Source organism: Mus pahari, chromosome 1 (genome assembly GCF_900095145.1).
Source record: "Mus pahari chromosome 1, PAHARI_EIJ_v1.1, whole genome shotgun sequence".
Classification (NCBI taxonomy): Eukaryota; Metazoa; Chordata; class Mammalia; order Rodentia; family Muridae; genus Mus; species Mus pahari.
The window spans coordinates 63,084,394-63,099,030 of NC_034590.1; the positions used below are offsets into that span (position 1 = coordinate 63,084,394).

At 39.1% G+C, this 14,637-nt stretch overlaps 1 protein-coding gene across 23 annotated transcripts in view; it reads left to right on the forward strand.

Moving 5' to 3' along the window:
* The window catches only part of Dlg2 (discs large MAGUK scaffold protein 2), a 1,883,913-nt gene that overhangs the window by 1,421,702 nt on the left and 447,574 nt on the right, over positions 1-14,637 (forward strand). For all 23 annotated transcript variants that reach the window (XM_029535332.1, XM_029535281.1, XM_029535286.1 and 20 more), the window contains 2 exons: positions 10,711-10,855; positions 12,871-13,009. In XM_029535332.1, the coding sequence (XP_029391192.1) occupies positions 10,711-10,855; positions 12,871-13,009 (284 nt within the window). The remainder of the gene's footprint in view (positions 1-10,710; positions 10,856-12,870; positions 13,010-14,637) is intronic.

The following is a 14,637-nucleotide window of genomic DNA, read 5'->3' on the forward strand; positions in this document are numbered from 1 at the left end:
TCCTTAATCACCTCTCCCATCCTGTTCCCCAGACATAGTCTTTCATGAAAATGGAAAGTCAAGTATTCATTCACAGTCTGCATTTCACAGGCTCCTGATCATTCCTGCTTCTTCTACCCTCCAGCCCCCTACTTTTACCCTGTGATGTAGATACTCACTCACACTTATTTGATTTTCTACACAGCTGGTCAGGTCCCCTTTCTGTAGATCCCCAGCGCCTTTGTCATCAGCTGGCTTGCCACCCTGCATTTGATGCTCCAGATACATGCCTTCTCTTCTGTTGAGAGAATGAGTCATCTTACCTCCAGCTTGTTGGTCTTGGCCTCAGTCCTCTTTACTGCTGCAAGTATGAGCTGAGGCTGCATACATGCCCCCTCTGTGGAGTGATTCCCACAGACAGCATCTTACTAAAACACGCATCGCTTCTTTTCCTGAAACCAGGCCAGTTGGTCAGTGTTCACCACAATAGTCAAATGCTTAATACAAAATTAAAATAAAAAAATCAAAAAACAATGAAAACCAATGACTGGAACAGCTAACCAATCAATGTAATGTCTCTTCTCTCTACATACAATCATCTCCAGCTGTAGACCCTTTATGTTGAAAGTTCATAGTATAATGCACACACATAATTAACCAAAAAAAACCCACTTTGTGAAAAACAATTTTGAAGACTTCAGCACAAAAGAACACATTTGGGTCCGGATCCCACACTATTCTAATTTTTTTAAAAGACCATACAGAAGCTTCATCAGAAGAACCCTAATTAAACTCTCAGTTCACAGATGTTTGTAGAAAAATGATCAGCAAGAAAATTTTGCCAAGAAATCCTGTTTCCTGGGAAGTGAGGTAGATAGTGACAATGAAGAGTACCAAGGTCAAAAGCCAACATTAAGGCCAGCACCTACCACATACACTGCAGAAACCCTTCAAGACGGGGACCATTGCCATTCCTATTTGATAGGCAACACAACTGAAGCTTAGAAGGCTAAAAAGGATTTCCAAAAAAACAGAGTTGTGCAACACCAAGACAAGGAGCTCAAATCTCAGTCCATGTAAAAGGCAGCCTAGTGACTGTGTGTGTGTGTGTGTTTGTGTGTGTGTGTGTGTGTGTGTGTGTGTGTGTGTGTACATGGGTGACCATGTGTGTACTTGTATACTGTATATGTGTATCTTATTCATGTGTGTCTGTTCAAGCATGTTCATACAAAGCATACATGTGGACACTAGCGGACAAACTTCAGGCATTGTTCCTTGTCTTCTGACCATGTTTGAGACAGGATCGCTTTCCCACTATGTAAGCCACTCTAGCTGGTCCTCACACCTCTGAAGATTATCCTGTGTCTGGCCCCCATCTGCCTATAAGGCATTTTTGGATTTCAGAAGCGTGAACTACCATGTCCAGTTTTACCTGAGTTCTAAAGCACCAGACTCACAGCAAGCATGTTTTACACAATGAGCCATCTGCCTAGCCTCAAATGCATGTGCTCTTACTTAATCAGTGTGCTCTTTTGCCAAAATGATAAAGCACCTGCTCCAGGACCAAAATTCATGTCAATGCTTCAATTCGTTGGCCACCAAACAAAAATAAACCAAGCTGCCATTATCTTAAACTAACACTAATCCAACCAATGTCCTCTTTCCCACTCATCTGCCTAGATCTACCATTGGCTTAAGTTACCATTCTCATCAATATTTTCTTGGTTGTATGAAGTCTGTCCTTAAAATCTACTCTCCACTTTAACTGTAGTAATAGGTAGGATTTAATAAACACTGACGATATTTTTCTTTCACTCATAATCACGCTGTATGGTTTCTGTACCCTGGGGAGAAAGACAATGAGTCCTTGCCAAATTAGAACTTTGATGTCACTTATAATCTGATTCAGTTGGTTCACAGCCCCTGGAGTCCTCTTCCATGCCCTTATCATTTTTGTGACTCCAACATTTGTTTCTCTTTTATTTTCTCAATGTAGATGCTTCTAGGGTCATGATCATAACTTTAAAAGATATCTAGCTTGGCGATCAGGTTTTTAAAGAAAATATCCATTTCTATACATATTTCTATTGCTGTGCACTATTCTGGCTTTTCTAATACTTGGTTGTGTATGTGCTAAGGAGAAACAGAGGAAGGCAAGCTTGGGAAAGGAGCTTATCAAAATTACCCTTGAGAAAATGGGCTTTATCAGGAGAAAGAATGCCTTCCACCACAGGAGCCATTGTTGGGCCCTGAGTGGGAGAATATAAGAAGGGACAGTAGATAAAACCAGAGGTGGCGTGATGGCAACACAGAGGGCATCATAGACACTTTTAAAAAGTTATTAAGAGAATTAACTCGAAGTGAGAGTAGAAGAGTTATCTGCTCTGAATAGTGCATCAGGGAGACCTGAAAGGAGAGAGAGGAAGAAGGTGAAAGACAGAACACACATGAGAGAGCCTCTACTTTTCTGTTTTCTGACAGAGTAAGTAAGGAGCCTAGACATAGCCTCAAGCTGGTCTCCAGGCAGGCATTAGAGTTCTTTGTTCAAAAGACATTGATAACTACATTTGTTTATAAATTCCTGTCCTGACTAGGGGAGCTAGGGAGCAGCATACTAGGGGAGGTGTGACCTGCGTGGCTTTGGTTTTTTTTTTTTTGTTTGTTTTGTTTTGTTTTGTTTTTTCTTTTTCTTTTTTCAGGTTGCACATCTGATCTTAAAGTGGCAGGCCCAGGATCTAACTGCTTTTATATCTCTGTGGAAACTATTCTCCGAAAGACAAAGAAAACAACTAGACAAACCCTAAATATGAGCACCGAGGATAGACTAGTTTTGATCTTTTAGTAGGCCTCTGACCTAACTGCTGTATTTCCATTTGGAGCCTGTGTGTCCACTTTGCTCTAAGCTTAGCACTTTAAGTGTCATTTTATTCTCATCTGTAGAATGGATCCAATTATTAGAGTTACCTATAGAGCTACAAAGAAAATAAATTATTTGATTTATTTAAAAATACACAGTAGGAGCCGAAGAGATGGCCTCTATCACTGATCAGACCAATGACATTCACTAAAACAATGAAGCACCAGAATACCACAATAACCTATATTTATCTTATTTTATATTTATCTTACAGAAGACAGAAGCATCACTGCAAGAAGTTAGTATGTATAAAATACAATAGCACCAGCATTTATTTTAGCCCATGTATACATACTGAAATTATTAGTATTTATAAGGAAATAATAGAAAAAGTGGTGCTGATGATCATATATGACTAAAGTCGATAGGAGAAAGTGTATCACAGCCTCACTTATCCATAGCTCCAATTTTCTGTGTACTACAGTGAAAACATACAGCATCAGTCTCCAGCCTACCTGGAATATGAGTCATCTCTTTCCATAGACTCATCATCTAGCATGTGCTAGCTGGTGTTAATCACAGGTCAGTTATCAAAGAAGTGATCAGAGTAGTACCATACTTGTATTTTATTTTCCCTTATTTTATTGAATAAGAGTCCAAGGTTGGTGAGGTTGATAATTTTTGTTAGAATTGCTCTACTGTATGATTATTTATTAAACTCTTCCTATGTTAAATTATTGTGTGTAATTTGTAGGTTACACATTATATATATATATATATATATATATATATATATATATATNATATTTATAACATGTTTTATATATATATATATATATATATATATATATATATATATATATATATATAAACTTCAGTAAGACAGTTTTTTCCTCAACTGGTGCTCAGTCCAATGGTTGGCTGCAAGCATTCGCCTCTGTATTTGTCCAATGGAGGAGTTAGAGAAAGGACTGAAGGAGGTGAAGGGGTTTTCAACCCCGTAGGAAGAACAACTATCAACCAACCAGAGCTCCCAGGGACTAAGCCACCAACCAAAGCATATACATGGAGGGATCCATGGCTCCAGCTGCATATGTAGCAGAGAATGCCCTTGTCATGCATCAATGGAAGGAGAGGTCCTTGGTCCTATGAAGGCTAGATAGATAACTCAGTGTATGGGAATTCTAGGGCGGGGAGGCAGGAGTGGGTGTGTGGGTGCTGGCACACCCTCATAGAAGCAGGGAGGTGGGGAAGGTATAGGGGATTTCTGGGAGTGGGGGAAACCAAGAAAGGGGATAACATATGAAATGCAAATAAAGAAAATGTCCATTTTTTTAAAAAAAAAAGACAGTTTTCTCTGTTGCTCAGGATAGCTTATACCTGACTCTGCATCCCAAGCTAATCTCTAATTATATATTTAGAACATGTATTTCCATTTATCCATTGGTGATGTCTTTTGGGTTGCATTAATGGAAAACTAGTAAGAACTGCATTGAGATTATGAAGTTAGAATTTAAAGTGGCTATTGAAACTATAATAAATAGGGAAAATATTACACCTTCTAGGCATAGGAGGGTTGATATAATGTGAGAGCAGAATATAAGAGTACCTAGAAGTAATAAAGTAAAAGCTAGTGATTGGTAATTATGAATATAATTATAATCTAATGAGTTGAAATTATTATTTTTTAATTAAACTAATTATCACTTATTCGGTGCATTCTAATCCTTTTCGTATTCATTCACAGGTTAGTCCAAGAGATACAATAGTGACTGGGGTAAAGTCTGAAATTATTATTGTAGTAGTATTGGTTGTCTGGATTGCTCGTGGTACGGAGAGTGACACAGTAACATCTAGGACACATCTGGTGTAGTATTCCTGCTGTGACATTATAACAACACTTGATAAAGCCTTCTCTCTGTAACAATAAGGAGAGGCGCACTGCTGGTGATACTTGCAGAAATGTGATTCATTCAAATGTGCTCACCTGTGAATCCTTAGTTTACAACATCAACACTCTTTCCTTTAAAACATAGACTCATAGCTGGAGGTATAGCCAACAACTGAAAGTGTGGGTAACATCTGCAAAGTTTGGGGCTCAGTTCTTAGCCATACAGAGAGGGGGGGACGACAGACAGACAGACAGACAGACAGACCTCGTGGAGTGCTGGCAAGACGATAAACTGTTTCATTTTCGAGGGAAACTTTCAGAATAGATCTTGTACATTGTAATAATGATACTATAATTCAGTTTAGCAAGTCATGCATATGAGTTATACCAAAAAAAAACAAAACAAAAGCTAGATAAACCCAGATAATTGTTTGTCACATTATTTATTTTTCCTTATTAATTAATACCAAATGCAGCCCCCTTCCTCCCAGTCACCCTTCATAGAGCCCTTCCCCCCAGCCCCCATCCTTCCCTTTCCTTCTCCTCAGAGAACAGGGCAGCAAGCCCCTAGGTACAAACCTACCCTGGCACATCAAGTCACTACAGGACTAGGCACATGCTTTCCCACTGAGACCAGACAAGGCAGCCCAGTTAGAATAGAGATCACAGGCAGGCTAGAGAGTCCGGGACAGCCACAACTCCAGTTGTTGGGGAACCCTCATGAAGACCAAGCTGCACATCTACTACAGAGGAGAAGATGGCCTAGATCCAGCCTGTATATGCTCTTTGGTTGGTGATTTAGTTCTGGAAACCCCCAAGGACCCAGGTTAGTTAGCTCTGTTGGTGTTCCTGTGGAGTTCCTATGTCCTCCGGGTCCCTCAGTCCTTCCCTAGACTCCTCCACAGACTCCCTGAGCTCAGTCTGTTAAGCTGTGAGTCTCTACATATGTTACGATACGTTGCTGAGAGAAAGCTCTCAGAGGACAGTTATGCTCCTGTCTGCAAGCAGAGCAGAGTGTCATTAGTAGTGTCAGGGTTTGGCTCTTTCTTACGGGTGGGTCTTAATTTGGCCCAGTCATTTGTTCGCCATTCCTTCAGTCTCTCCCCCATCTTTGTCACTGAACTTAGAGTATGCAGGACAAATTTGGGGTTGAAAGTTTTGTGGGTGGGTTGTTAGTGGGAATCCTGCCTGGCTACAGGAGGTGGCCACTTCAGGCTACCTGTCTGCCAAAGCTAAAAGACTCAGCTGGAGTCACCCTCATAGACTCCTTGGAGCTTCCCTCAATCCCGGGTCTCTGAGGCATCCTAGGCCCCCTTCCCCTCACCTTCCCCCTCTGTCTTCAATGACTTCCATTCACTCTCCTGGCCCTCTCTCCCTGGCTTACCCTGGACTTAATCCCACAACCCCATTCTCACTCATCCAGTTCCCTCCCCCCCATCAACCACCAATGACTATTTTTCCCTTTTTGAATGAAATTCAAGCATCCTCCTTTGGGACCTCGTTGTTACTTAGCTTCTTTGAGTCTGTGGATTACAGCATTGATATCCTGTACTTTATGGCTAATAACCACTTATCAGTGAGTACATACCAGGCTTGTCCTTTGGGGTCTGGGTGAGCTCACTCTGGATATTTTAAGTTCCACCATTTGCCTGCAAATTTCTTGTTTTTAATAACTGAGTAGTATTCAACTATGTAAATGAACCACATTTTCTTTATTCATTCTTCACTTGACAGACATCAGGGTTGTTTCCAGAGTTTGGCTATTATGAATAAAGCTGCTATGAACATTGTTGAGCAAATGTCCTTGTGGTAGACATCTTTTGGGTATATGCCCAAAAGTGGTACACAGCTGAGTCTTCAGGTAGAACTACTGCCAGTTCTCTGAGAAACTGTCAAATTGATTTCCAGATTGACTGCAAATGTTTGCACTTCCATCAGCAATGGAGGAGAGTTCCCTATGCTCCATGTCCTCAACAGCATGTGCTGTCACTTAAGATTTTGATCTTAACCATGGGTGTTAAGATAGAATATCAGAGTCATTTTGATTTGCATTTCCCTAATGACTAAGGACATTGAACATTACTTTAAGTGCTTCTCAGGCATTCGAGATTCCCATGTTGAGTATTCTCTGTTTAGGTTTGTACCCCATTTTTTACTTGGTTTATTTGGTTTGTTGTTGTCTAACTTCTTGAGGTCTTTATATATTTTGGAAATCAGCCCTCTGTCAGATGTAGTGTTGGTAAAGATCTTTTCTCACTCCGTAGGCTGCTGTTTTATCCAATTGACATTTGCTTTACAGAAGTTTTTCAGTTTTATGCGATTCCATTTATTGTTGATGTTAGTGCCTGAGCTATTGATATTTTGTTCAGGAGGTTGTCTCCTGTACCAATGCATTCAAAGCTAATCCCCATTTTCTCTTCTATTAGATTTAGTGTATTTGGTTTTATGTTGAGGCCTTTGGTCCACTTGTACTTGAGTTTTGTGCAGGGTGATAAATATGGATCTATTTGAATTCTTCCGCATGCAGACATCCAGTTAGACCAGCACCAATGTTGAAAATTGTCTGCCTTTTCCATTGTATGGTTTTGGCTTTTTTTGTCAAAAATCATGTGTGAATAGATGTGCATTGTTTTTATCAATATTGCTCTGTAGTACAACTTGAAATCAGGGATGGTGGATACTCAAGAATTTCTTTAATTGTACAATGTTATTTTAGCTACCCTGGGTTTTGTTGTTTGTTTTTTTGTTTGTTTGTTTTTCCATATGAATTTGAGAATTGATCTTTCAAGCCTGTGAAGAATTGTGTTGGAACTTTTAAAGGAACTGCAATGAATCTGTAGATTGCTTTTGGTAAGGTGACCAGTTGTACTATGTTAATCCTACTAATCCATAAGCATGGGAGATCTTTCCATTTTCTGATATCTTTTTAAATTTCTTTCTTCAGAAATTTGAAATTCTTGTCATATAAGTCTTTCACTTGTTTGGTTAGAGTTACATCAAAATATTCTCTCAAGTCTAAGTGGATCAAAGACCTCCACATAAAACCAGAGACACTGAAATTGATAGAGGAGAAAGTGGGGGAAAACCTCGAAGATATGGGCACAGGGAAAAAATTTCTCAACAGAACACCAGTGGCTTGTGCTGTAAAATCAAGAATTGACAAATGGGACCTCATAAAATTGCAAAGCTTCTGTAAGGCAAAAGACACTGTCAACAAGACAAAAAGGCCACCAACAGATTGGGAAAGGAGTTTGCCAATCCTAAATCTGATAGAGGACTAATATCCAATATATACAAAGAGCTCAAGAAGATGGACTCCAGAAACTCAAAAAACCCCATTAAAAAAATGGGGTACAGAGCTAAATAAAGAATTCTCAACTGAGGAATATCAAATGGCTCAGAAACACCTGAAAAAAATGTTCAACATCCTTAGCCATCAGGGAAATGCAAATCAAAACAACCCTGAGATTCCATCTCACACCAGTCAGAATGGCTAAGATTAAAAATTCAGGTGACAGCAGATGCTGGCAAGGTTGTGGAGAAAGAGGAACACTCCTCTATTGCTGGTGGGATTGCAAGCTTGTACAACCACTCTGGAAATCAGTCTGGCGGTTCCTCAGAGAATTGGACATAGTACTACCGGAGGACCCAGCAATACCTTTTCTGGGCATATACCCAGAAAATGTTCCAACTGGTAATAAGGACACATGCTCCCCTGTGTTCATAGCAGCCCTATTTATAATAGCCAGAAGCTGGAAAGAACCCAGATGCCCATCAACAGAGGAATGGATACAGAAAATGTGGTACATTTACACATTGGAGTACTATTCAGCTATTAAAAAGAATGAATTTATGAAACTCTTAGGCAAACGGATATATGTGGAAGATATCATCCTGAGTGAGATAACCCAATCACAAAAGAACTCACATGATATGCACTCACTGATAAGAGGATATTAGCCCAGAAACCTAGAATACCCAAGATACAATCTCCAAAACACAAGAAAATCAAGAAGAAGGAAGACCAACACATGGATACTTTATTCCTCCCTAAAATAGGGAATAAAATACCCATGGAAGGAGTTGCAGAGACAAAGTTTGGAGCTAAGACAAAAGGATGGACCATTCAGAGACTGCCCGACCCAGGGGTCCATCCCATAATCAGCCACCAAACGCAGACACTATTGCATACACCAGCAAGAATTTGCTGAAAGGACCCTGATATAGCTGTCTCTTGTGAGGCTATGCCAGTGCCTGGCAAATACAGAAGTGGATGCCCACAGTAGTCTATAGGATGGAACCCAGGGCCCCCAATGGAGGAGCTAGAGAAATTACCCAAGGAGCTGAGGGGTGTGCAACCCTAAGAGTGGAATAACAATATGAACTAATCAGTACCCCCAGAGCTCTTTTCTCTAGCTGCATATATAGCAGAAGATGGCCTAGTCGGCCATCATTAGGAAGAGAGGCCCCTTGGTCTTGCAAATTTTATATGCCCTATACAGGGGAACACCAGGGCCAAGAAGTGGGAGTGAGTGGGTAGGGGAGCAGTGCAGGGGGTGGGTATAGGGGACATTCGGGATAGCATTTGAAATGTAAATGAAGAAAATATCTAATAAAATAATTTTTTAAAAAAAGTTATTTTATATTATTTGTGGCTATTGTGAAGGGTGTTGATTCCATTTTTTTTTCTCAGCCCATTTATCATTTGTATAAAAGAGGGCTACTGATTTTTAGTTAATTTTGTATCCAGCTACTTTGCTGAAGGTGTTTATCGGCTGTAGGAGTTCTCTGGTAGATTTTTGGGAGTCACTTAGGAATACTATGGTGTCATCTGCAAGTAGCAATAGTCTGATTACTTCTTTTCCAAATTGTATCCCCTTGATCTCCTTTAGTCTTCTTATTGCACAAGCTAGAACATCAAGTAGTATATTGAAAAGATCCAGAGAGAGTGGGCAGCCTTGTGTCGTCTCTGATTTTAATGGAATTGCTTTAAGTTTCTCTCCATTTAATATGATGTTGGCTATTGGCTTGGTGTATATTGCTTTTATTTTGTTTAAGGATGAGGCGTATATCCTTGATTGCTCCAAGACTTTTAACATGAAGAGGTGTTGAATTTTTGTCAAAGGATTTTTCAACAGCTAATGAGATTAGTATATGTTTTCTTTTTATTTCAGTTTGTTTACATGGTATGTTATATTGATGGATTTTTTTTATATGGCCCTCTGTATCCATGGGCTACAACATTATAGTACCAACATATTAAATGCAAACTTAACAGGGTCTAGGAAAAGATTATTTCAATCACTGCTAAAGCAGTAAAAAATAAAAGCCATAATGCTAAATTATGTTAATGTTATAGACAGTCACTCTAGATCTTTGTCCAAGAGTACAAAAATAACATGCCCAACATGGTAACACTGACTTAAATATATTAAAATGGGAAACTTCTGAATTATTTTTTATTTTTTAAAGTTTATTTCGATTATTGTACAGAGCATTTTGTGCATTCTTTCTTGGCAGTACTGTTTTTGTGTTTGTATTTTTTAGTGCTGGGAACTAATCCAAGGTCCCCATATATTCTCAGTAATTATTAATTATGTCACTGAGCTGCATACCTAACCAGACATTTTATTTTCATCATAAAAACTATAGCAAATATTAAAAAGCATATTTGCTTTTTTCTAAAAATATTATTCTGCATGCCATCTCATGTCGCTGCCTCAGAGAGATGGACAAAGCTAACTTGTTTCATAACGTTCATGACTGCGCCTATCCTGCTTTGGTTAAAGCTTAAACTGTATGTTCTATCCAGAATGTTAAGGGCTAGAGAGATGGCTCAGCAGTTAAGAGCACTGACTGCTCTTCCTAAGGTCTTGAGTTCAAATCCCAGCAACCACATGGTCCAAATATCAAACCGTTTGCCTGGATGGTTGTCTTTCCCTTCATAGGTTTAACATTCATATTGTTCTTTCTCCCCTTTCAGGTAAATAACTATAGTTTAGAAGAAGTTACACACGAAGAGGCTGTAGCGATATTGAAGAACACATCTGATGTTGTTTATCTAAAAGTTGGCAAACCCACCACCATTTATATGACTGATCCTTATGGGCCACCGGATATTACTCACTGTAAGTACCATTCTTGGAGCCACCCTCTGATAACCTGCCAGTTATACACAATGGGACTCCACAAAGGCATCTGCACCTCTGCTTACAATTTTACTCTTGTCCCGCTTCTGGAAATACTTCAGGGAAAATATGCTATTCGTCATTTCCATGTTGTTTCATGGGACTTTAGCTCATGTTTTGAAGGTGGGACACCTTGATGTGTTGGCAGGTCCACCATTAATGAAAAGACAAAGTGCTATGTTTTTTTTAAACACAGTGACTACGATCGTGTTAAAACGATGCTCCAGATGATAAAGAACAGGAGTTGTCAAATGCCATTCTATCCCTTGTCCTAGATTAGATCTATGTAGGAGAGTGAAATACAGATGCTGGCGAAGCAAGCCACAGTTGTTATCTTCTCTCTATGGGAGAACATTGACCCCTGGCATGATAAATCTCCATTTTCAGTCGTCATCACAACTTTTATCTTTAGCTGAATTTGTTATACTCTATAGAAGAAAGAAAATAATCAGTCATTGTGTCTGTAGCAGTGGGTGACACAGAACTCCTAGGGCAACAATGTGAATCACGATTCTGGGGACTGTACCAAATCCACTGCTAATTAGGCCTCGTGCCCTCTCTTCTGTCTTCTGGAACTAAATTTAGAAAGAATTTACTTTTTATGTAAGTCTAATGGATATTTTTGTTGACATAAGTTAGCTTGCTGGATTTAGAACTTTGAGAGTTCATTTGTGAATGGGTACACCCGGAATGCCTCCAGGGCCGATTATTAGTTAATACTATCACCTTAAGCAAGTTGTTGAATCTTTGTTAGATTTAGATGCTTCTCTTGAGAAAAATTTAAAAGCTGAATAACCTTAGCTAAAGGCCCATTACCTGAGCTATTACTTTTTGAAATAATGGTCTCAAATATCTCACCCTCCTAATGGCCTTTTTTTTTTTCTTTTCCCAAAGAAGGCCCTAATCTGAGATAAGCCTTACCTCAGGATAGGAACGAGCTCTGACTTGCAGAAACTTTTGAACCTGATAAATTTAGCGGAGCCAGATTTGAGGATCTATGAGCCACTTTGTAAAGCCAAATAAATGTAGTGGTCGAGACTTTTTTAAAAGGCAGAACATAAAACTTTCTAATCAATTAAAGTAATTTAACATGTGCACCATACATTGTAAAGTAAGATGTAAGATGCGGAAGAAATACAAGCCCTGCCTTCCGCAGCATGGCTGGAGGGCTAGCTAACTGAAATGTGTTAATAGCAATGCAATTTAGCCAAAATAAGAGGCTGTCAGGCAAATAAAAATAAATGTCCTTCAGAGATTCAGAGAAGGAAGATTTCCAAACTATCTTGGAAAGAATGGAGAAATTTCATGCCTTCTGCATTTTACATTTGAGATGGGTAAGAGTCATGAGATTGTATATACTCCATTCAGTTAAGCAGTGGTTCCGACGCCAGCGCCACAGGATTTGTCTGAGGATTTAGAGCAAGGATCAGTGAGAAGATACATTAGGGAAAAGCAGAAGAAAAGATGCTTTTTCTGAGATTGCAGACTTCCTCTGATGGAAGTGCAGCATGTTTATGGAGAACTCTTTATAGGAGAATTTACTCTTTGGGAGCCTCTTGCTTTTTGATAATTTGATATTAATTATGTAAAGTGAATGGGAGTCCTGAAATTAGAAGCTAACATTTTTGTTTCAATAGAAAATTAGTCATCGTTCTGAAAATGTATGGTGGTTGTCTCTCTCCTTCAGTTCTAATTATGCTAATTTGGCTTACAAATATAACTGTTATTACATCTTTCCAAGTGTAAAGTCACCAAGCACTTATATGTGGGAAATGCAAATGGACAGCACCTTACCCTTATCGGAGAACAAGAAAAAATTTTGGCATGAAGAAAAGCCTTTGTTTTTTGTTTTTTTGTTTTTTTTATTTTTTTAACTCATCCTCTGAAATGTAACACATCAAATCATCTGCATAAAAGGTTTGATTCCATTTCTTTTTCTTTCCCCAATTCCTTAGCTTATTCTCCACCAATGGAAAATCATCTACTGTCTGGTAACAATGGAACGTTAGAATACAAAACTTCCCTGCCACCCATCTCTCCAGGAAGGTACTCGCCAATTCCAAAGCACATGCTGGTTGAAGATGACTACACCAGGTCAGATATGCTTCCGGCTTAATTGGGTTAATAATGCTTTCTAGGAAAAGAGCCACATTTGTATACTATGTCAGCGGTTGCTTAGCAGATAAATTAAATCTTCAAGCTCATTGTAGCTTTACTTTAAGTAAAAATCTTCCAATACTTTTAAATGTACGTGTAATGGGATTTCCTGCTATATACTCACAAATTCCTTGTGGAGAAACAGTATCATGCATGTGTCTATCACAAAGTGATTGGCTAAGATTTTCACACATTTCATCCCATTTGAGTTTTGCCAAAATTCTGTTGAGTAGCTTTCATTGCTTGATGACAGATGATCCCAGCCAGGCTCAGAAAGAAGGGAGTAGCTTGCCAATGTTATCCATATGGTTGTGGGAGGTCAGAACGGAAGTGCTCCTCCTCTGACTCTACTTTCCTTGGTCTGCAAGTCAATAGTAACCCATACTTAATGGAATTTGGGAGGTGCCCTCCCTCTAGTGCAAGAGCTATAGGAAAAAAGAAGAGAGGTGAATTTGGTTCCAAAGAGTTTCAAATTAATGTACCATGTTAATTCCAAAAGGGTACACATCAAGAATCTCAGAGAACATGACACAATACTAACAAACCACAGGTGACAGGACATGGGCACAGCACCCTAATATGTCAAGTCTGTCAGGTCACAGAGAAAAACTTCATTTATTTAAATCACCATCAATAAGAATCCAACAAGTAAGCCAGGCATGGTGGCGCACGCCTTTAATCCCAATACTCTGGAGGCAGAGGCATGCAGATATGCAGATTTCTGAGTTCGAGGATAGCCAGGGCTATACAGAGAAACCCTGTCTCCAAAAGCCAAAACCAAAAAAAAAAAAAAAAAAAAAAAGAACCCAACAAGTACAAGTAGTGACTGATAAATAAATGAATTAACTTATTTGTAGGTAGGTAAATAAGAAATGTTCAGTTTTTTCTTTGTATTTTTAAACATTTTGTTCTAAAACCAGTATATGCATAATACACTTGGCGAAGGAGTAAAAGTATGGTTATGAACCAAAAATCTCCTCCAAAAGAGTGAGTTCTTCCTAACAGTATAGTTCTTGGTGGGTTGATTGCTTTCCAGTGGAAGGCCACACATCTAAGAATATATGCAAAGCATAAATTAGCCTTGATGGATGGATTTAAAAAGGGAAATAATGCATTTTAAAAGGAGACAAAAAGTGAACCTAGGGGGAATTAGTGGATTAGGGGGGCAGCGACTGTGGTCAAAATGCAATGTACAAAATACTCAAAGAATTGAAAATAAGACTTTCCTCAAATTCTCTTTCTAGAGTGATCTACTTTAAGATAACCAGTATTACAGCCTATAAAGAAAAATTTAAACATATAGAAATGTGTGGTTAGATACAATAGGGCTGGCCTTGACTTTTTTTTTTTAAACCAAAAATGTGACTAGGGAGCCAAGCAGTGGTGACTCAACTTTAATCCCTGCATTTAGGAGGCAGAGGCAGGAGAATGTCTGATTTAGAGGTCAGCCTGGTCTCACTCTGACCAAAGTGAGTTTCAGGACAGCCAGGAGTACACAAAGAAGCCCTATCTAAAAGGAGAAAGGAAAGAGAGAGAGAGAGAGAGAGAGAGAGAGAGAGAGAGAG